The 23,602-nt window shown below is 43.6% G+C and overlaps 1 protein-coding gene across 3 annotated transcripts; it reads right to left on the reverse strand.

The window, feature by feature from the left end:
• Positions 1 to 1,529: 1,529 nt before the first annotated feature.
• mxd4 (MAX dimerization protein 4) lies at positions 1,530 to 23,083 on the reverse strand. 3 transcript variants are annotated; one of them, XM_029440852.1, is made up of 7 exons: positions 22,877 to 23,083; positions 22,138 to 22,237; positions 18,280 to 18,309; positions 6,819 to 6,920; positions 6,529 to 6,643; positions 5,177 to 5,339; positions 1,530 to 3,818 (listed from the first exon to the last, which is right to left on the reverse strand). In XM_029440852.1, the coding sequence occupies exons 1-7, from the start codon at positions 22,938 to 22,940 to the stop codon at positions 3,640 to 3,642; spliced, it is 753 nt and encodes a 250-aa protein (XP_029296712.1). In that variant the 5' UTR covers positions 22,941 to 23,083; the 3' UTR covers positions 1,530 to 3,639. The 3 variants fall into 3 exon arrangements, with proteins under 3 accessions (XP_029296712.1, XP_029296721.1, XP_029296726.1); XM_029440861.1 differs by lacking the exon at positions 6,819 to 6,920; XM_029440866.1 differs by lacking the exons at positions 6,819 to 6,920; positions 22,877 to 23,083 and adding an exon at positions 14,290 to 14,419 and having other exon boundaries at positions 22,138 to 22,233.
• Positions 23,084 to 23,602: the final 519 nt, after the last annotated feature.

Genomic DNA, 23,602 nt, shown 5'->3' on the forward strand with positions numbered 1-23,602 from the left:
AAGAAAATAACTTTTTCCAAGGCACATCATTAAAATAATTTCCATAAACACTATCCATCCAGCGTTCAAACAAAATGTTACCACGTCCAGTTAGCCATTCAAAGCCGTTCTTTGAGTGTTTTCTATGTACATTTTTTCAATAATGCCATTTAATAATTATAATCTCATATCTGGCCCTCATCCCATTCACTCTGTCACGTCTCTGCTGGGAGGTTCTGTGCAAGAGAATAACTTTATGCCATTAAAATGTTCTGCTAAGTTGTTCATTTGACCAACAAACTGAAAATGGACATTTCTGATACAAACAGTCATGTACAAATCCTTTGACATTAATGTAAACTCTCGATGACAAATAGAAAATCAAAACAGCTTTTTCAAAAAAAAAGTATTTTTGTTTTTAAACTCTAGTATTTTTTCGCCCTCCTGCAGTGTATGGAGAGAGTGCAGATAGGAGGTCATCAAAAAAAATGTAGAGTTGGTCACCACAAGAGTCCAAAGCAAAACCACCTGCTTGTCTTAAAAACCCTGCCCGCCCACCCTCCCTCAGAAAGCACAAGATGGTAATATTGCTGTGTCTCAAGAGGTCCCCTGATCAATGGGTAACACTATTTTTGGGACGGACCACTGGGAGCGCGGAGGATTACACCTTTAAGCTGCCATTGGATTATTTTATCACTCCTATCCCAGTGACTCCCATTGAAACACATAGTCAACATACATTAATAGTAAAATGACAAAAAAAAGAAAAGCTAAACACGCTTCAAGCCCAGAAGGTTCGAACCCCGTTGGTGTTCATTCGGGGCGACTGGAAGCTGCCATGGGAGTTTACCAGTGTGTGGTTTTTAAAAACAAAATTCTGTGACAGAGGCGGCACTGGTAGAAGAGCGGGCGTCGAGAGGGTGGGGAGTGCCTGGACAGGGTGTACAACAACAGCGGCTGCTCAGTAGAGACCAAACGGGCTTTAAAAAAAACCATAAGTATTTATAATGAGATTTTCTCTTCAAGTGCCCCTTGCTCATGGAAGTGTTTTGGCATGGTGAGGGTTGAAATCTAAGCTTTCAGCCCCACCAGAGGGAGGATGAGATTTAGAGGAGGAGAGGAGGGGAGTGTGACCTGAGTAGGGACCGAGGGCGAGGAGGTTGGGGGGGAGGAGGAGGAGGAGGAGGAGGAGGGAAGTCGAAGGCTCACCAAGGCACAGAATGACAGCAGGAGAGTCACCCAAGGGAGAGGGGCCAGTGTATCAGCTCCCCTGCCCCCACTCTCCCTTCAACAAGCCTGACCTCATGTCCGTCTGTCTCTCATATATATATATATATATATATATATATATATATATATATATATATATATATATATATATATATATATATATATATATATATATATATATATATATATATATATATATATATATTTATATATAGCTAAATATACTCGCTCTTTTTTGTCTTTTTGTTACAAGAGAACATTTAGGAAAATATAATACAAAATTTAATACATGAAATATAGACTACACTGGCTAATATCACTTTTAGTGACGAGTTGCTTCTTTTGTATGCAAGTCTTTTTAAGTTCTTGAGTCTTTTGTAGTTTTTTTTTTAGTTTTTTTTTTTGGCAGACCTGCCATGGTGGACTGGCCCTTTTTATTTATTGTTTAAGTCGCCAAGCTCTAAAGACTGCCAGAGATTGAGGCCTAATGCTTATTAAATGGTCAGAGAGCAACAGAAGTGCCTCCTCCGTCAATAGTGACTATTTTGAATAAGAATACAGTTAGAGACACTTTCATCTACACTGGTCTTCAGCTGCGCCTAGAAGCTCCAGAAATAAGTAACAGACAGCAGAGAGAAAATGTGATTATTAGCCTTATAATAGGAATTAAAAGTTCAGCTGAATGTGATTAATTTGCTAAGTTTGTAAAAGAAACGCCTCCACAGAGAACAAATCTTTAGAGCTGGCCCTTTTTTTTTTTCTCTCTTTTTTTTCTTAAACATTTTCTCCAAATTTACAGCTTTGACTTGTCAATCAGAAAAAAACAAAACGTACATCCAGACACACATGAATACTGCTTGAAAAAGTAACAAAGCTGTAGAGAAATGCAAATTCTGGGTAAATGGCGTTGTGAGCAAAGAGAAGGATACATTAGTGAAAAAGAAAAAGGAGAACTGCCCCTTTTTCTGCAGGTCCGCTCTCTTGTTAGCTCCCACTGGCCATCTACAGGGTAAAAAGTTCAAAGTCTGCCGTGACACCTCATGGTCCACCGTGAATCGTTTAAACACTCAGAGGAACAACCCGCCTCTCGTATTTATTGCTACATCAATTCGCTACTGAGAAGGAATCACAAGATCCGAATCATTCTTTAAGGAATAGAGTTTTTAGTTATGAGGCAACTCCTTTTTTTTAATTGACATAGTAGTCCATCCACACCAAAGGGTGGTATAGTGTAGTGGTCAGTAGTGTGGAGTAGTGGTTAGGCAGCCCAACCAGAGGGAGACATGAGGGTTTGAACAGTAACTGTACATCTATATACATTATTTCTTCTCTGCTACAGCTCTGTAAGTTTTTCAGTTTGTCAAAAATCTGCCTTAATCATGAAGATGTAACTTTGTGCTGAAGAAGTCTTATTTTAGGTGGTAGACAAAACATGGAAAAATGAAAATAATAGTTTTACATTTTGGGAGAAACAGCTTATCTGCTTTAGATGAGAAGATTGTTACCACTCTGATGTCTGTTTGCTAAATGCAAAGCTACAGCCAGCAGTCGCCTAGCTTAGCATAAAGACTGGATCGGTACGAGAGGCATTAATACATTTCACAAAAATGTAAAACTATTCCTTTTAATCTCATTTCAGCAGTCGAACGATTGAAGCAACGTGCAGGACATCTGCAATAGCTACTCCGGTAAATCTGATTGTGTAAAGGGAAGATACTGTATGATGTAAATTACTTTCGATGTTGCAAATATTGCAGAAAATACAGAATTGCTTTATCTTTTACATCACACACCTGCTGCCTAGCTGGGTATTATTGCCTCATGGAGATGACATGAAGTTTGTATTGTGTTTTTGAACTCTCTTAAACTCCTTCGCTTGTTCTTTCTTTCTTGCGCACACACACACACACACACACACACACACACACACACACACACACACACACACACACACACACACAGACACACACACAGACACACACACACACACACACACAAACGCACTTTACAAAATCCTGATTGACATGTCAAAGCTGTGCACCACACCACAGAAGTCCCCATTAGAACCACAAACTGTGCTCTGCTCTGCTCTCTAAGAGCCTGCGGCAACACTAGGTAGGGGGTTGTGAGGGCAGTGGGAGGGCAGGGCGTGTGAGGAGGGGCAGGTTCAGGCAGGATACAGTAGGGTGAGGTAGGGTCAGTGGTCAGGGGGGGGGGGGGGTTCAGGAAGGCTTGAGTGGCATTTCAGCCCCATGTGCTTCCTGGAGAGCCGGGGCCAGGAAAGGAGCACCAGGTTCGCCGCCGTTGCGGACCGGTCAGATGTAGGTAGCGGGCGGCGTTGGCGATTGCAAATGGTTGGGGAAGGTATAGGTGAGGGGTGGGAAGCATGGGAGAGGAAGCTGGTTGGGAGAAGGATGGCCGCGCGGCGTCCTAACAGTGGTGCGGCTGCAGTCTGTGGGAATGTGTGGCTGTGTAGCTGGTGTCGCTGGAGCTGCTCTGGAGGCTGTAGTGGTCCTCCTCCTCTTCCTCCTCCTCCTCCTCGCCGTCGCTGATGCTGTCAATGCTGTCCGCCTCGCCAGGAGTGAACTCCATGCCTTCGATGTCCACCTCTGCACGCAAAAAAAAGAAATACACATGGTTATTTTTGCCTCTGTTCAAAGACAGAAGGAGTGTTTATTTCTACCAAACTGGGGGAATGTTTATTAGGGAGCCTGCAGTGCCTGCGGATTAAACCCAGATTTAGGCAGCCATTAACAAAGGCAGATCTTTGTGCTCCTACAGCTAATCCCCATCCAGTGATAAACAACTGCATGTGTGTTTACCTCATCCAGGATTAGTAAACATACTGCAGCAGTCCAAACTTGGCATTTCTGACGAGTCTGTGACCCCAGTGAGCAGCAGATTGCACCTTTAAACGAAGGTTGTGCGTGAATAAATGTAGTGCGACCGCATCGCAAGGCAAAAGTATTTATAGCTGTTCTGAATGACCATCACACAGAGGGGTGAGACACGATCAATGGTTTTAATATGGGGTCAACGTTTCAGTTTCAAGTTTACAGAAATAGTTGAACACAACCTGCACCGGTATACTCAAGACCCACATGACATGAAACTTCCCACCATTTGTAGCTAAAGAGGAAAGCTAGACTCCTTTATATGCACTCTGAGGTGTTAACCTTTGACCCCAGGGGCATAACCTGCAAACAAGACCGGGTCAACTCGTCGAGGGGATCACAGCGCCTCAGAGTTTATCGGTGGACAGCGAGAGGAATGTAAACAGCTGACTGGGTTTACACGTAGATTGTGTTGAGCAGGCATTTAACTACAAGATATACAGCGTGCGTGTCAACTCGGTCGGAGCCACACCTTGATCGCATGGAAGTGATTTACATGTCATAGTTACCTAAAGCTGTGACCACAACAACGCCCAGGACTGTCCACATGATACAATACAGAAGTCCTGAGTGACGTAACAATCTGTAGTATGTATGTACATGCAAGTGTTCAGTTAAAGCATTACAGAATGTGGCACGCACGCGTCTATGTCGACTCGAGAAAGTTATGCACTGATGGGCTCATTACTGATTTGAAGAAGGGGTGTAACGATACATCGATCTGTCGGATACGCCTTTATTTTGAAATTCCCATTTCACGTCTGTGTCACCACCTAATAAAATTGTCAAATCATATTTTAGTTGCTTTTTGTGAGTTGATATAAACGTAACTGATGGTGTTAAATGGGCGTATGATATTGTCTCATATCGATCGCAGGCCCCTGCATTCAATCAAATCTAAATCGTATCCTGGCAGACTTTGTTAAATCGGCTTGATATTGATATAATATCGTATCATGACTGAAACGTGTGATTTTCACGCCTTCTATCAACATTTGGGAAACACATGGCTCTATAGTGACTGGATCCCTGCTGTAGTGCTGCTGCTGGTGGACTTTTTAAAGAGAGCGTACCTTGCTCAGAGTCGGTGGAGATGGTGGAGCCCATGCTGTCGGTGCGGATGCGCTCAACGGATCCGGACACAGAAAGCTGCTCCAGGCGGCGTTTGAGGTAACGGTGCTCTCTCTGCAGCTGCTCCTTCGTGTTTAAAGCCTTCCTGTCCTGCTCCTCCAGCTTCTGGTAAATGCAAAGAATCAACGATGATGTTCGCAGGACACAAACTTCTCCATCTTTACCTTTCTATCATCTCCTGCCAGTAATAATCTGCTAAACTAACAGAAGAGCGTATTTAACAACAATAATAAGGAAGTGGCTGAAGGACTGCGTGAGGTCTGTCTAAAAGTTTGACTCAACCTGGGATTAGATTTGGCATTTATTTGCTTGAGGAGGGATTCGGTGGTGAATCAAAGCGAAGTCGAACACGTGTGGCCCCTTTTGGATGTGAGAACACACAACACTGACGAGAAACAGCGCGGATCGTCTGAGCATAGAGGACATGCATGCTAAACAGGAAATGAAGGGTTAAACTCGCTGCGTCTGGATTTTCCACCAACCACAGTGTTACTGCTTGTAAACAGCAAGATCAGTACAGCGTGTCCTGCACTGTGCTTAGATGTAAGTTCATCCTCTGCATGCCAACGATAAGCATCTAAAAATAAAGGTTTTTTTAAGTGCTTCTCTGTTACTGGTCCTGCTGCATACCTTTATTTTATTTTGATATAAATATCTGTCTGTGTGTGTGTGTGTGTGTGTGTGTGTGTGTGTGTGTGTGTGTGTGTGAATTAATGAACCATAGAGGAGGAGTCGGCCTTGAACATCCAATTATCTCCTTTCACATATATAAAGATCCGCCACCATATGTGCTGTATATTCCACTTAGTTTTCCTTTAAGTCTTCGGGGCTTTTTTTTTCTGACATGCCCTGAACCACTTCTGATTGAAAGATTAGAAAAACAATATAACACTTAAAGAAAAAAAAGAAAAACAGCTCAAAGATGAGGAAGAAGTAGAGCCTGAGTTTGGTGCTCATGACGCTCAAAAACAGACTCTTCAAGGTTCTAGTTTTACTCTCCCAAAAAAATGATTGGGCTCTTTCAATTCATTTTTAATTCACTTCTGTCTGACCAACAGTTCAGAAACTAAAGTTATTCAATTTTAGAAATGATTTTTTTTTTTAAAGCAGCAACAAATCCTAACATTTCTCCAGGTGGGGCCAGCAAATGTTTGGCATTTTTGCTCTATAAATAACAAAACAATCATCAAAACTGTTGTGAATTATCTGTCGAACAAAGGCTTACTTCATCAAACAAATGCAAAAAGAAACGATGTGACATGTCCCGAGCATCCTTCATTTGTTTTATTAATACCTTGATGTGCATCTTGGCCCTTTTCAGCAAGCTCAGTGTGGTGTGTCTTGAGCTGTCTGGGCCCAAAGGCACCAGCTTCTTCAACTGCTCCAAGTACAGCCGTAGTTTGGCACGTCTGCAAACACACAAGCACAGGGTGAGTCAGCAGACATCCACCAGCAGAAAAGGGAGCAGGCACCTACACAAACAGACTGACAAGAGCTTATCAACAAGTCCCTGAAGGGCAGAAACAAACACTGTTCCTCCTCTACTGTGACTGGGAAAGTACTGAAGCAGTGACTGAATCGTACACGATCGGGGTTGATGCTCTGCTCTGCGTTGGCTCAGTTGTGACTTTGGGATTGACCGTGAGACGCTGCGTGTTCAAAGAGTTGAGGAGGTGCAGAGTCTCACTGGTGACACATGTTCAAAAGCTCAAAGAGGCTCCAGCAACACACACACACACACACACACACACACACACACACACACACACACACACAAACACACACACAGTTTCAAATCCCAGTAAGGAATCACACCTCCCAGCACGAGAAAGGAAATGTGGCCATTTTTCACCATAGATTTCATATCGTATAGCCAGAGTTTATATAATTGCCTCAATATTTTCCAGCTTCTTCTCATCATAAGAGCTGTTTTCACTGTGTACCCACATGTGACACACATTCAAAGAGCCAAACACGGCCGTAGCTTGGAGACATTCCTATTTTTTGTTTCTTTTAGAAAAAGTGTATTATATTTATCCAACCCTGTCGGGTTCGGCCTGCCTTAGCGACGACATGTTGCTTTAGTTTGGTGGTGTATTCCCAAAACACACTTTGCATTGCACAAATGCAACTACTCACTGTTACTAATCTATATGTAAAAGTGCGACTGTCTAGTGGTGCATTACCATTGTCATTTCGCTCTTTATAAAATCCCCACAGTCACCAGGTGCAAATGTCATTTGACCAAAATGACGGCCATGAGAAGTTTCTCATCTGTTCTGGACACTCTGTCGGTTGAACTCAAGACACTAGCTGTGGCCTGCATCCCTGCCAAAGTCCTACAGGCCAACAACCCTGGATCCACGAGTAAACAGCTCACTGAATGCAGCATTTGGAAATGTAATTCAGTGATAGTGATGACAAGGCAGAGTTAATCTCTGTGTGAACGTTGACTGACTTTGTATGGATATTGTATATTATTTCAGAAGACTGCTTTTATCCACAACATTTTGTATCAGTACGATTACCGCCTCTATCTGTCCTTGGTTCTGGCCTTTCAATCCTCCAGTAGTCATGCTAGTCCATGAACCATTTCTTTGTTCTGAGCTAGCCTTCCCCCTTCTCTCCCGTTACTTTGGCTAACTCTATCTGAACGGTAAACACACTCCAAAAATACAAGGTCTCCACTGGCCATCGCTGCAACCACAATAAACCTAATCAGAGAAATGATGCTCTGTAGGGCTGGCTGTGGAGCCGAGCACACAGGAGAACACCCTCTTACACACACACACACACACACACACACACACACACACACACACACACACACACACACACACACACACACACACACACACACACACACACACACACACACACACACACACACACACACACACAGTCTTTTCCCTGTTTCTTTTTCTTTTTTGGGAAGGGCGTCGCCTGTGTTTTTCAGATGAAGTAAGACCCTCTCACTAGCTCCGTCTGTTTCATATAGAGGTCAGCCAGAGGCGGCCTGTGGGAAAAAAGAGTCTCAGGCACTAAACATAATAATCCAAACACATACGTGAGAGTTGCATCTGATTTAGTTGTAGCTTTAAAAAAATGCACCGCATTTAAATATGTAAACAAAAAAAAAGGATTAGCAAAAGTGCCCTTTAAAGCGTCTCTACCTCTCTACAGGTGCATACAGGCGTTCCCACAGAAGGGCCGTGTGAAAGTGCTCTCGTTCTTTTATTTCCTCCTCTCCCAGGGGGCAATTCTGCACCCCCCCGTTCCCCCCTTCCGCTGAACCCCTCCACCCCTCTGCTCCACCCTGCCAACACCAACACACCCTCATCCCAGTGGAAAACAAGTGTCTTCTGAAGACAGGGGCGAGGGCCCACCTCCAACCTGCCCCAGTCCAGCCACATGAAGCACTTGGACTGCGGCCAGGGGGAAGCGGGCAGGAAGGAGGTGGGGGTCTGCAGCAGAGGGGGGAGAGGAGTGGGGTCCGAGCTAGTGGGTGACTTTCTCTTGGGTTGAAAAAAGGGCTCTTTGAGTGCAGTGTGCTCAGCTGCACTAGGCAGCGCTCCACACACATCATTCAAAGGGTAACTTGAGCCAATGGGCCACCATCTTGCACCCCGCTCCCCCCTCACTCTCTCTCACTTGTAATGGAAAAACAAAAACAAGGCGTTCCCTGAATACTCTGCCTGACTACCCACCTTCCCTCCCAAGAAAACCCGTTTTTTTACTGAATTAGTCATCACAGGCCGCACCTGTATCCTCACCACATATTTTACCTGGCATTCAGAGGATACAAATATGCACAGATGCACTTCCAGCACTGTTAAGATTTGTCTGGACTGACATTATTATCCCTCATCTAATGCTCATCTAAAATGTCAAACTGTTCTTTTAAAAGATGGAATATGTACATTTTGTATGTCTCATGACAGCAGTTTCAAATGTGAAAGCTCAACAAAGCACTTCTCTCCATACGTCCAAACTGTAGCTTGTGAATTGACGTTAAACTAGTTCTTTATGTGATTGCTGATGACGATCTATTTCATCATTTCCGTCACTTGAGTTTCAACAAGCCCGGGCTGAGCCTCTCTTCGTCTTGAGCCGTGCATTAAATGCTACACGTCTTCCTTTATTGTGGCTCAGCCTACCAATGTTTTTATGCATATCAATAAGACAGAACCGGGTTTAACCTGGCAGATGTGTCTCACGCCCAGCAGCACATGTTCCCCTGCCGCGAGGCACACTCGCTATTTTTCTTCAAGAGCACAGAGCCGATTTGGAGCAGGGTTAGGACCCTCCTTCACTCACGTTTGTTATTGCTAAACCCAGTCACGCTATGTTTATCAGATTGCCTTAAACAGCCATGCAAGCTGAGTGTGGCACCAGATGAACATGAACTCCTGAAGGAGAGCAGACAGTTGGCTCCACGTGGTTCTGAATAACATCAAATTTTCCAATTTGTCTCGGTTGAAAATAGGACTGTCTTTGACATTCCGGTCATAAATAGTGTCACAAAGTAAGACCATTACTGTGCTGTTATATGAGGGTGTGCACTTGTGTGTGTCAAAAAGTGCAAACACAGTGCAAAAGTGAAGGTTTCAACGTTTCGATTTCAAAGTGTTATTGTTTTTAAAGCACAAATGATGGTGTTACATAACACCCTAACTACTGAAAGGTTTATGTGATTGCTAACAATCTAAATGGCTAAAACTACAAAAACAAAACAGCCTGTAATGTCTCTGCAGCTGACGATTTAACGGTAAATCTCCAATTTGATTTGCTCTGAAGTCACGTCTGTGGGGAAATGACCACCTGACCGCTCTCACGTGCAGAGTACCACGGGATGATTTGTGTCTGATCTCTGGCCTTCACTCCCCCTCCTCTTCCTTCTCCATCAGGGGCTCAGTGCCAAAACAAAGCAATGGCAGAAGAGAGAGAGAAAAAAAAGGGAACTTTTACTCAGAAAGCTGCACGCTGCTGAAACTGGAACACGCTTTATAAACTGCTGACTTGTGCTCCAAGGTTACTGAGTACAGAACAGGCCTTTCTCACAGATCTGCTCACACTTTGGGCCTTGGAAGCAGAACAACAATAACATTTCGCTGCTCAAGTGAAAGGTGAGCAGTGCAGCCCGTTTATAAGTCTGATGGATGTATATGATATCTATGCATGCTGCATCAAAGACAAGAGGTGACCATGCCCAGTGTCCACACACACACACACACACACACACACACACATACACACAGTCCTGGTGACAGCAGTGTCCCAGGACTATCTCGGGCTCAGGGACTTGAGATCTATCGGTGCACGAAGAGCTGCAGAGGCCCGTCAGTGCAAACAACGGGCCTTCACCCCTCACTCACTGCACTGTTTAATGAGCTCGCTGCAGCCCAGCGCATTCCTCAACCCATACGCACAGGACTGAGTGGCTTGTCTGGCAAGGAGCCAAACCCGCTAAACTAAGGTCAAAGGTCACCAGAAACACCACTGCAATGTTTCCTCTCACTGCCAGAGCCGACTCGTTTTGTTCCCTGGTGTTGTTTTGCATGAAGGATTGAAGGCACAATATCTCAATCTGACCATAACCGATAGAAATGATGGCCAAAAATACAGGAGTTGTAATAATTACACCTTAAGTTTCTCCCTCTCCTTTAAAATATCTGTAAATCACTGTGGTTTATCTTCTACCGACAATCAATTGAGTAGGATAAAAAAAATGACCCCAAAACTTTTCCAAAGCAAAAACTGTATGCAAACAAATGACCCCAAACTGTTTGCATCTGGCCCTGATGTTTACGGCGCAGCTCGGTTACGTGAAGTGAAAGTGGGGGCTGCGTTGCGTGAGATCTGTATCACCATGTTGCGGTGGTGGAATTTGGGGTTGCCAGCCGATTGGCTCCACATCTGGCTGACAGCTTCCTGGGGAGTGCGAGGCCAGATGGAGGGATTCTTGAGGTGGTGAGAGACCCTACCCTACCCTACACACACACACACACACACACACACACACACACACACACACACACACACACACACACACACACACACACACACACACACACACACACACACTGGGCCTTTCAGCAACCCTTCATCAGTCTCCCTGTCACCCTGCAGCCCTCAGCATGTTTACATGATGTGCCGTTTCTAAAAAAAAAATAAGAGGGTAGAAAAACGAGGCAGCTCATGTGAAACTGGCAGAGTGGTTCGCCACGTCAGCGAGTCGAGACACACACGGGGAGACGCGAGGCTTTCATCACCCTGATATGAAATGTCAGTTGTCTGGGTTGAACTGTATTTGTTTTCTGTCATCGAGGATGCCACACCCACCCACTGTGTGCAGTGACAACTGCAAAGCCAGACAGACGGATACAAGTCCCCATAAACACATTCTCCTGGCGGCAGGAGCATGGAGCTCGTTCTCACATGACTCTGCTCTCACACGCAAGCAGCAAACAGAAACTTAAACACACCACAACAGCGGTGCAGACAGAGGGAGCGGCCTGGTTACTTCACTACTCGTGGAATTACAGTAAAGAAAGGGCTCTGCATGCTTAACTGGTGATTAAACAACAGGAAACAGCAGAATTAGGCAGTTTGTTGTTCACTCGTTGTAGTAGTATTTCCACAAAACAAACTGGAATTTCCACTAGGGGTGCGAGGGAATGCCTAATAATTAGATTCATTAGATTTCTTTCGTGTACTGAAAAGATCCCCTTGTAAGAGCGGGGATCATTACACAATCCCTTCCTCAGCACAGCCAGCTCACACTGGTGTTAACAGAAAAACAGATGTCAAATCTTTCTTAAGGAGTATACGGAGCGTGTGAGTATACAGAGAGACTAAAGATCAAGCTCCTCTGTGCATCTAGTCTGAATCATTTCAACACAATGTCAAATGACAGACCTGGACATTAATTGCCTTCCGCTGCGTGCATTGAAAAGTACATCTGCAAATGTTGGACGGACTAGCAGAGACAAGTTCAGCGAGCGCAATAAACACATTCCCCTGACATGGGACAAGCTCTGTTTTATAATGAATCCTCGTCAATGATCGACGCACAGGAATCTCGTGACATGAGAGACGATTCCAGCGTCCGTGTTAAGTATAAAAGTGACTTCTGGAAGGAGGTTGTAGAGCAGTGGGGCGGCGGCCTGTTTCAGGGTCTGGGCCCACCGAAGATAAATCTGAGGAGATAATAATGAGAAAAGGAGACATTTGTACGACACAAAAATATGCTTAAGACTCAATTGTTTTGCCTTTTTTTTGTTGCAAATTGCATTGCAAATAAAGTCACAACCTGTAGGCTTATGCAGCCCGTGAAGAGGCGTCACTTTGGGGGTTACAAGCCAAAAAGGTTACAATCTACTGCTGCTGCAGAACATAAAAACAACTCGACTAGCGAGAATAAAGGAGAAGCGAAAACAGATGTTGACAGACTCCCTGCAGCTCTAATCCTCTGTATCAATGCATTATCAAACAAATATTGGCTTGTGACTCCCTGCTTGCCAAAAGAAAAACAAGCAGCCCCCAACGTGGATGCGGCTGCAGAGCATTCTAGCAATGCTTGGCCTGCTAGTTCTGTGACCCCCATTCACCCACATTCTCCCCCCTAAACCGCCTCCGTTACTTAACTCTACATTCCAGCGTATGTGTGCACACTCTGCTGACCTGAATTTCAGGCTGCCTGCTCGACACACAAAGCACCCACATCCTACGCTGCCTGTCATTCCTCCCTTCAGCAACACTCAAGAATGTCTTCGCCTCCTCCTCGTCTTCCTCAGGCTGATAAAGGCTTGGGGACCAAACCATGAATGGTTGAGTTGGTCAACTCACTCTCCTCCCGTCTTTCCTCCTTTACATTTCTTTCTTTAATTGTTGTTTTCCCCCTTGCCCTTGAAAGCCCAAGGCTATGCACACACCTTGTTAACGTGTGTCCTACACTGTTGTTTTTATGAGCATCAGCTGCTTCGTGGCAATGAACTACGTTTACTGACACAGAAATGCGGTGTAACCTGCAGCAACGACAAAAAAAAAAGCCTGCACAGATCATCCACAGGCCTAACACACACGCACTCGTCAACAGATAGTAAAGGTGCAGTGTGGCCAGGCTTGACCTGAGCGAGCCAGAGACATCTCAGCGCTCGTGACCTCAGGGTGGAGAATTCCACATGTGACCTTTGCAGCTGACCTCCAGCTGTAGCATGTTTCTTATTCTTCGCCAACATCCAGCATCTCAACAATGGCAACCCAGACTGTCCTGGAGCTATAACTTCAGTAAATGTATAAGAATTGGGACAACCCAGTCCGGCGATATGACAGAATGCATCATGCCATACTGTTGTATCCCTTTAATATATCTGGTTGTATTTCTCCATAGCAGAACTACTACAGTGTGAATGTATTGGATGTGCAGGACGATTGAATCAAATTGATTTTACATCTTTCATATATTTTACTCACTATATTAGCCGGACATTCCCATCCAATTGTTTGTTTGTGAAAGTCATCTTTCAAGTAGCTATAACATTGAAAAAAGTTGATGGACTTCTTTCTGACACTTCTACAGGCAAAACAATTAATCATTTAAAAAAAACGGGAGACAATCATTGTTGCATAACATATGGGATTTTACATGTGCCTTAGACCATGTACAGTACATCCTTCATTACTCTGGGTTATTAGCTGCCCATGCAGACCTAATGACTCCAGGTCACCACACACACATGAGGAATGTAACTGACAGTGTGACATTTGAGGAAGTTAAGTACAAAAGCCACGTGCAAAGCATGTGAGCGTGTGAGCGCCACACTGAAACCCAGACTGGAAGGAATGAAGAAGCATTCTACTTTGTTTATGTAGCTGCCTTTTAACTCTGTATTAATTTTTAAAGGCAGGATGTAGATATAATATGAGTCCAGCTGTATTCACAATGACTGTGTAGTTTACAATCCACATTAAAATGCAGATTAACAGGATTAACAGGCCCATCAAAGCCTGGCGTCTTCCACATAAACTCACTGTCACAAAAGAAGATTTATACCTCAAAAGACGAGAAACGGGCACGGATGAGTTTTGGCAGGAGGACCAGTAAAGAGTGATAAAGGCCCTCTGTGAGCAGGGAGCTCTGCCTTTCTCCTCCATGCTGCCTCAGGTTTCTGCTGACTCAGACACTTTTAGGGAGAGAAAAACGATAACAGAAAAAACAGATGTGGTCTCTGGAGAAAGAAGGAGACAAAAGAGTAGAAGGCAAAGAGGTGAAGTAACAGGGCTGCGGGACAGCTCTCCCTCCCACCGACACACCGCCATAACTCAAGCAGCCCAGTCTGGTGCTGCCCGGACTACACACGCACACGCACACACACACACACACACACACAGACACACACACACACACAGACACACGCACAAACACACACACGCACACACACAGGAGCTTCACTCGAGGGGAAAGAGTTCCTCAAAGCCAAATAAGTCATTCATCACAGCTGGGAGTAGAAGACACTGGGAGAGTAAATTTAATTAGAGAGAAGATTAGACCGTGACAAACTGAGTGCTGCTCCTGTGTCCATGAAGTGCATGCACATTTAGAGTTAAGTACAATAGGGTAGCACACAGTTGCTGGACATTATCTGGTGGTATGATATAATATATTGTAAGAGAATACTGTTTGTTGAAATCGATCTGCAAACTTTCTGATTGAGAAATGAAACCGAAGACACCGTGCTGCCACGGGTGGTGTCTGTGTCTGGAAAGGTAAAAATAGAAACGTAAATCCGTTTTTCAATGGAGGGAAGCTGCACAAACATACCAGACATACCACACCATACCGGCCTGACGCGACTGGATTTCCTGTAATCAGGTGATATGTTGGAAAACAAAATGTCTGTAGTTTCACAATTTCTTAGCGTTTCTAGAAAAGGAAACTTGCGGCACTGACAAGACGTCATAGGCGTCATTGAGAGCGGTAGAAGTAGAAGAAATTGAAGAAATGGGGAGGAAGCAGTGCCAGCGGAGACCAACCACACAGTTGCATTTGGTTTCACGGATACGTCGAGCTGATGATCTGCAGCTCTGGCCTCAAATGCAATGACAAGAGAGAGAGAGACAGAAAGCAGCAGAGTCGCCCTCGAGACACTCTGTACAGAGCTGGCATGGCTGCACTCAGGCTGCAGCAGATAAGCAGGTTGTGTCAGGACAGGGGAGCCTGTGAGACGCTGCTGGCACCCAGCCAAACGTCTCACTCTGATAGCAGGACACAAATATATTCAGGGTGCCTCTGCCCGGGCAGCAGTCAGTATCGTGGAAGACAACTAGCAGGCATTAGGCCGCTGAGCAGCAGCTAGTGAGAAACCACATTTAAAAGCTAGAGCTGGGCAATAATTCAGGATGAGGATTGATCGTTTTTGGATGGAATCATATTAGAGATGAATTCATATTTTGAGATATCGCGATACGCAATTAGATGTAGTCTGTCAATGTTTAGGAAATGGAAATATATATATATATATTTCTCTATAATTTCACTTGAAACTTCATTTTGCACTAAAGTTTTTAATTAAATGACAAAATACTCAGTACTTTTCATTTGTCTTAATTAGTATTTAAGTATTTAATTGACAGTTGTAGACAAAAATAGGCTTTAATATTATACAGATGATTTAATTATTGAATTACCAGAAAACAGGCTATATCGTATCGTTAGCGAGATATGAAATAAGCTATATTTGGGATATAAGATTTGAGCACAGCACTATTGAAAGGTGTCACATTAGACACTGAAATTAGCTTAAAATGTTCAGATGACTTGAAAGTAGGGCTGGGTGTCAAACCTCACATAACCTCAATATTTGAGGTCCCTCGCACTTTATCTGTGATGTCACAATGCAGGCAATGCCTCCGGTGTCTAAAACAGACATTTATCTTCCACATTGCCGACCACGTGAACATACAGTATAAGGACGTCTCTGTGCTGCACCGGCGTAAACCAAACACACCGACACGTGACCAAACAAAGACGGTGAGTCAGGGCTCAAACAGCAGCACCTCCCTGGAGTGGCGTCTGAGGGCGTGATGGAGGTCAGCTTCTGGAAGCGATACTGGGACTGCTGAAGATTAAACAGGTCTGAAGCATTGATGCTGCGAACTGGTCACACACTCATTAAACTGGTTGAGCAGGACAGCTGAAGACTTTCGGATCTCTTTATGAATCAGAATCAGAGATCAACCGAGGACACTGAACATTTTGCTGCCGTTCCTTTGAGGAGCATAGCAGAACATTTTGGCCTTCAACTATTCTCTTGATCATTGACAGAGACAAAAATGTATCCTTTGGTTTCTAAAATTTAGGACAACGTTGACAACGGCCTAACGTATGCTCTGAGAGCACAGCTGGTGTCCTCAAAGTGCTTGTTTTGTTTGGCCAATAGCCCAGGACCAAAATATATTCAATATACAAAACTGAACAATCCTCACATTTAAGCAGCTGCAACCAGCAAATGTTTGGTATTTGATAAATGATTTAGATGAGAGGTTGTTGTTGATTCCTTTTCTGTTGACTGACTGATTCAAGCATTACACACACACAGGCTACGGCCTGAAGTCACACTTTCAACCTTTAACACCTGCATATGGGAGTAAAGGCCGGGTGGTTTGAGGTTGCATCAGAATGCATTACGTTGCTAGAGATCACGATGTCACCTCGTCACTGCGGGGCCTGTCATTACAAATAAGTAGGTGGACAAACAGTCATGGACGGAAGAAAGATAAGGGAACAGTGCAGTGTGACTTGCAGAGTATTTAAACTTAGTTTCATGTATTTCAGCCCTTACATCAGGGCCAAAAGAGTCAGCGAATGAGTAAGAGAACGTCTTTTTTAGAAACTTGTGGCCGTAGTGACGACAAGGGAAGTGAGTAAATTGATTATGGAAGACTTTACTGGCACTTGTATTTGTCAGTTTAACTGGCCGTCACTTTATTGGTAACCAACCACACCCGTCGTTGGACATGAGCTAACTATTGTGTCTCAACACCGTCAGTGTGCTCAGCCAGGGCCGCCTCTGTCTCTCAGGTCAGGGAGGAATATGTCTGTACTTGTTTCTCTTTGCACTACACACTCCCAGGCATGTGACTGGCAAACCCCAATCCCTCATCGTGGGTGACAGTGTGTCACGCACATGCAGCCAAACACACCCATGTCAGCCTCTGCTCACATGCTGATAGCCACATCAGCTGTTTTCTAAATCCTCTCTGGCAGGCACTTTTTAAAGAATCAAGTTTGGGATGACCTTGATGCAAAAACTTAAATAAAAAAAAAAGTTTTGCTTCTTTGAACAACCATTCGTCCCTGAAGCAGCTCGGCTTTGTTGTATCAAAGGGTAGTCTTACTTCCTGACGAGAAAACCCTTTGGATCTGTGAAGTCACTTCCTCGCTTAGTGAAGTCGAAACAGAGCAAAAACAAACGTCGGTGCCTTTAATGAGCGAGGATATCACATCACCATGAGCCGAGCACTGTACCCCGGAGGGAGGAAAAGAAAAAGGGTGGAGTGAGATGCATGCTGGGAGTAGTAGAGAGGGATAACCGTGTGTGTGTGTGTGTGTGTGTGTGTGTGTGTGTGTGTGTGCATGTTGGCTTCTCAGGTTGGATAAATGACAGACGAGAGCCATATTCACCCCGTCTTCGTTCACGGCGTCAGCCTGGGCAGGATTATCACATTACTGACAGGATTCCCTTTTCCATACAAGGTAACAAGTTTCATCCGTGAAATGGAGACAGATCTAATCAACATGAAGCTGCTCTTTGAAATCAGCTTATTATCCATTTTCAGACACGAGGTATTAATTGATTAAATCTCTTTGAAGATGACCTCTGATCCGATCTGGTGCTTTTGACTGATAGGAAAATATCTTGACGTTTACCTGCAGCCAGCATCACTTCACTTAGTATGTTAGGAACTCAAGGGCGGTTGGCAAAGACAAATCATACAAACGTGAGGGATGCGATAGGCTAAAGAGCCTCAGATGTCACCTTACCTGTGTTTCTCCAGCTCGTTGTGCGATGATCTGAAAGCACAAAAGACAAGTAGGAGTGTCAGGGCAGCGAGTGCTAAAATACTGAAAATAAAAACATACATATACTTCAAATCACATGACAAGAGAGTTAGGAACAATGTGGGGAGTACTCCCAAGGTGTGAGGCTCGGTTAGTAAATGTTTTTATCTAAATGTAAGGCAGATGAAAGCAAGACGTTTTGGAGGAAAATGCAGATCTGATAAACATTCAGAGGAAAAATATGTCAAGAGGAAGTCGATTCTTTTCTGCTTCCAAGTGGCTTCAGGGCTTTTGAATGTTTGCGTTGCTTTACAAGTGTTACCTTAGATATAATATATGGAATATATTATAATACTCTAAAACAGACCTTAAGCAAGCCACGCTCGATCGTTCTGGAGATAGACATCCATGATAAGTGTGCAAAAATGGAGTCTAGTTTTTAAAATATCTTTCCAAGTCTGTGTGACATCTGTCAGAGAGTGTGCAGCAGGGGGAAACAACGACTCTGAGAGAGAGAGAGAGAGAGAGAGAGAGAGAGAGAGAGAGAGAGAGAGAGAGAGAGAGAGAGAGAGAGAGAGAGAGAGAGAGAGAGAGAGAGAGAGAGAGAGAGAGAGAGAGAGAGAGAGAGAGAGAGAGAGAGAGAGAGAGAGAGACCCCTCCCTGCCCGCTCTCACAGGCATACAAACAGCATGCAGTCACTGCTGTTGTTGCTGCACGCTGGCTGAGAAGCAGCGTGGACATGGGATAAAAACACACTCAGACGTCTGGAGGCCGAGCGGCTGCAGAATTCCTCAGCGTGTGGGCTATTCCGAGCAAGGAGAGCCCCTGTCGTGATGTGCAGCGAGGGCACTGCAGTCCATCTGAAACAGGACCTCTGTTCATGAGGCCGTCATGGATACCATGGCAATAAAAACAAAAACAGCAACAACAAAGGGCCAGACAGACAACAAGCCTTTTCAGATTTTTTCCACTGTTTGAGAGCCCTTGTGCTCGTGAAGCAGTGGTTCCCACAGCTGTGCCGAGGAGGCTCTCTGCACCAAAAAAGGGGATACAGTGCAACTGCGATAATGTGGCCTCTGCACGAAATGATCCCAGAAAGAGCACAGGATGTTGCACTGCTGCTAAAAACCTGATTAAAAAAGGCCGACAAAGCTTTGTTCAATCATGGAGGAAGTTTAGCTCCTCAAACCTGCACAAATCGGGGAAACATCCCATTCAATGCACAGGGCATGACCAGGAAGTAATCAGAGTTGTAACAACAGCAGGATAAAGCACCTACACATATTATGCTAAATAATGGTGTGCCATGCAAAGCACTCTGTGCTCTGATGTCATAAGCATGGCCCTGGTGATCAAAGGCCTACATATTCGCCTTGTATCACTCTTTTTATGAGATGTAAAACTGCCAAAGCTCATCTTCAGAGCACCTTGTGTATTTTCTCACACGTTCACAGGAAGTAATTATTGGGCTATTTATATTTTTTATTTTATTTCTAGGTTGAAGCAGGAAAACTCTCAGCTATAAAAGTACAGGTCTTCCTCCTTTCTTTTTAACGTTTGGATTTAACAACAGTCTGCAAGTAAAAAAGGAAACTCCACACGGGTTTCTCCTTTCTGTGTGCAGAAATAGACTCCCAACTGTTTTTGTTCACATGCCCTGAACATTGCACTATTGCAAAACATGTGATGTGTTTTTTATTTGCAGATTAATATCAAACGCTATAACACCAGTTGTTGGTTCTACAAAGCCAAGCATTGTGCTTTTAAACCAACAGCCAGCTTCTGTTTCACTTTGCTACCGTTTGAGTTTGAACATGAAACATGTTTTCACGTCACTACACCCTGCATCCTGTTGATGCTTAAAACAAACCTGGAGGAGAACATAAAGGAAATTGGGGGATTTGCACACAGTGCGTCACAAGAAGAATTATGAAAAGCAGGTCTGGTGTATGAAGCCTGGTGGGCTGGCATTTGTGTGTAGGTGCCTGTTTTAGGAACCACACCCTCACCCACACGCACACACACACACACACACACACACACACAGATACACAATTGTGTTACTCTGTCAGACTGTTTCACAGGAATGTGGAAGAGGCAGCATTCTCAATAGTGACGTACAATAATGATATTCTAATTTGCAAAACCATACGCCTGATAAAGGAGTGTAATTAAAATAGTATTACAAAAGGTTGCCATGCTGTACGTGCAATGATGTAACTTTTACTACTGAGGAAACCGGGCACAATGTGCTTCCCTAAACTAATATTAGCCAACAGAAATGTTTTTTTTTTGTCAGATCTTCATGAGCTCGTGTTCTCGGGAATGAAACTGGAAACATGCAAGAGTTTCAACAGTCCACTGTTACACACCTGGCCAAATAACACAGTCATAGTGAAAGTATAACCCAGTCAAGACCAACATAAGGTCCACTGGGGTGTCAACCATGTCGTTAGCGACTAGAGCTGAAACCATTAATGGATGAAGTTCAAGCTTTTAAAATAATTGATTAACTCAAATATGATTACAAGAATATCTTTGGGTTTTGGATTGATGGGTCGATAAAACAAGGGATTCGAAGATGCCGCCTAGGATTTGGGCATTTTTTACTTTTCTCTGACATTTTATAGGCAAAACTATTAAATCGGTTAATCGAGAAAAGAACAGATTAACCAATAATAAAACTAATATTTTATAAAAGCGCAGTTAGCGGCCTTCCTACTGAACACGCCTTTTTATTTTAGATATAATGAATCAATATTAACCGAGAATACAAAATAAATAATGTCCAACATTGAATGGAGCTCCATGGTATTTGTTGGCTGAAAAGCATCCGAGGCACTTTGACTATTAGTTTGAATAAAACCTTATTAATAATTATTAATATATGGATAATAAAACACATGTTTTAACTTATAATCAAAGTGCTTTGGATGCTTTTCCGACTGTCAACAAATACCATGGATTTTACATCCAACGTTGGAAAGTCATTATTTGTATTCTTACTGGAGTATTTGCGCTGTCCTTGAAGAGAACATGATTGTTTACTTCTACACCACCAACACCCAGTTTTCTTGAGCCAATGCAGCACTTCCTATTTATTCTTCATTAAAATGTCTTTCATTACATTTAACAAGCTTTTTAACAGGTCTAAAAAGAGCAACAGAGCCATGTAGAACAGAAACTTACATATATTTACTTAACTAATGTTATTCCGTGTGATTGTTATGGTCTTGCAGCAGGGTCTTTATTGGTAGCAAACTGTCACAGCATATGAATGGGGTCAAACGCGGTATGAACGCCTGTTGATTACAGTTTCGTGAGGAGAGGATGAGAAGCAATCAATAATCTTATCAGAAAGCTCTATCTACTATGTCCCATGAACTGAATGAGGGGGGAAAGCGAAATACATGGGACCCCCTGGTGGTAAAGGACTGTCATTTAACATCAGACACACACATACAAAACACACTCACCACATGAGGAAAAATGGCACAGGTGGAAGCATGTGACAGGGTGTAGAAACGAAAGGTTATGTGCATGTTTCTCTCAGCCTGGGGAGGTTTTTAAGTGTGTGTTTGTGTGTCTGTGTATGTGTGTGTGTGTGTGTGTGTGTGTGTGTGTGTGTGTGTGTGTACGTGCGTGAAACAGAGAGTTGGAGCAGCAGAGTTGACAGTGTACGCGTGGCAGTGTTTATTGGAGAGACCAAAACAGAGAGCCCAACCCAGGCAGCAGCAGAGAGATGGCAGTGTGCATGAAAACAACTCCACTATGTGTGTATTTTCTATAAAGCAGGCACTTACACAAACAAATTTAAAAAAAAGCAAGACTTGTATTTACCTATTGTTCTGAGTTTTTCGGGAAATTGGCGATGTTTTCGTTTTCTTACTGGAAAAGTCGCTCCTGTACGGTAAAACAGACGCATAACCGTGTTCTGCCTCTATAGACAAAACAAAACAAAATCAATGTTAAATTATTGTGGTGTCTGCTGCAAGAATATAAAAATAAGCTGTGAATCAGTCATTGGGGAAAATGGTGAAACATGAAAAAGCTTTATAGAGGCTAAGTCATTTCAAGAGGAATATAACGTGATCAATCATCAATTCAATCGCTTCCAATATATCAATATAGCGCCATATAGCCTTCAGCAAGGTCTAATAGTGTAAACAGTCAGAGCTACACGAGCATTGGTGTGTATCTGTCATTATGATACTGGCTCATATTCTCAATGTCACTCTTGTTTACTCATTTCCGAAGAGCTAATACGAAAACACATCGCATTTCTGAGTATAAACAACACATGAGCTGCATTAGAAATAATGCAAGTGCAGTTCATAAACACGTGACATACTTTAAATAATAAGATAGAGCTATTATTTTCTAGCATATAGGCTGCTGGGTCCAGTTTGCACCCATCGTCCCATTGTCTGTAAAGTGACATCATACCTGCACTAAGGCACAGCACGGTAAAACTTTACATTTGACACAAGATTAAGCTAGCTGCCGATCTAGTAATGCCCCATTCGCAAAATAACAATCACTAGAAATCCTGTCAACTTGTCAGTTTAGCTTGAAATACCTCTGTCTCTTCTTTCCAAGTACTCTGCAGCCTCCAGCAGAATTAGAAGAGAATTAAGTTCCATCTCGTCGTTGTCTTGTTATAAAAAAATAGAAAATATCTATCTACACAAATGTACAAGTCATGAACTTATGTAATTGTAATTTTAAAGAGCGATGTACGTGAGCTGCTATATTCTGTTCTGAGTCTTGGTGACTCCAAACTACAGTATCAACAGCACCTAACTAAAACTCAGAGGAGTGAGTGATGGCAGGTCTGCCCAATAAGAAAAGCCCGTAGGCGGGTTCTCCGGGTGTGTCTTAGCCAATAAGCAGGCTTTAAAAACGGTGAGGTGCGATTTGATTGGCTTGAGTGCAAAAGTCATATGGGACATGCCCTAGCAACAGCCTGGGTGGCCCCGCCCTCTAGGCAGCTGATTGGGTGACACGAAGACAAGCAGCCTCTGATTGGTTGGGAGGAATTATGGGTGTGTGTCATCATAGTTGAACTTGGGTCGCTGTTTTGGTTGCCAAATTTGATAACTTCTCAAATGTATGCTATTAGATTTGGACCGTGAAGTAAACTACATTTAACGGGACATTCAGTCAACAAGGCTCTGTTATACATGTCAGCTATGTCCCACAAGTGTGTGTGTGTGTGTGTGTGTGTGTGTGTGTGTGTGTGTGTGTGTATGACATGGCAGAATTACTCAGTGGTTGTGTGTGTTCATTTCCTGTCCATGTCATT

This window comes from Cottoperca gobio, chromosome 1 (genome assembly GCF_900634415.1).
Source record: "Cottoperca gobio chromosome 1, fCotGob3.1, whole genome shotgun sequence".
Lineage (NCBI taxonomy): Eukaryota > Metazoa > Chordata > Actinopteri > Perciformes > Bovichtidae > Cottoperca > Cottoperca gobio.

Coding starts and splice junctions, on each gene's coding strand:
- mxd4 (XM_029440852.1), bottom strand. CDS start 22,940: ATGGAACTTAATTCTCTTCTAATTCTGCTGGAGGCTGCAGAGTACTTG. Junction 22,238..22,876: donor CTTGGAAAGAAGAGACAGAG/GTATTTCAAGCT, acceptor TTTTGTCTATAG/AGGCAGAACACGGTTATGCG. Junction 3,819..5,176: donor CTCCACCGACTCTGAGCAAG/GTACGCTCTCTT, acceptor TTTTGCGTGCAG/AGGTGGACATCGAAGGCATG.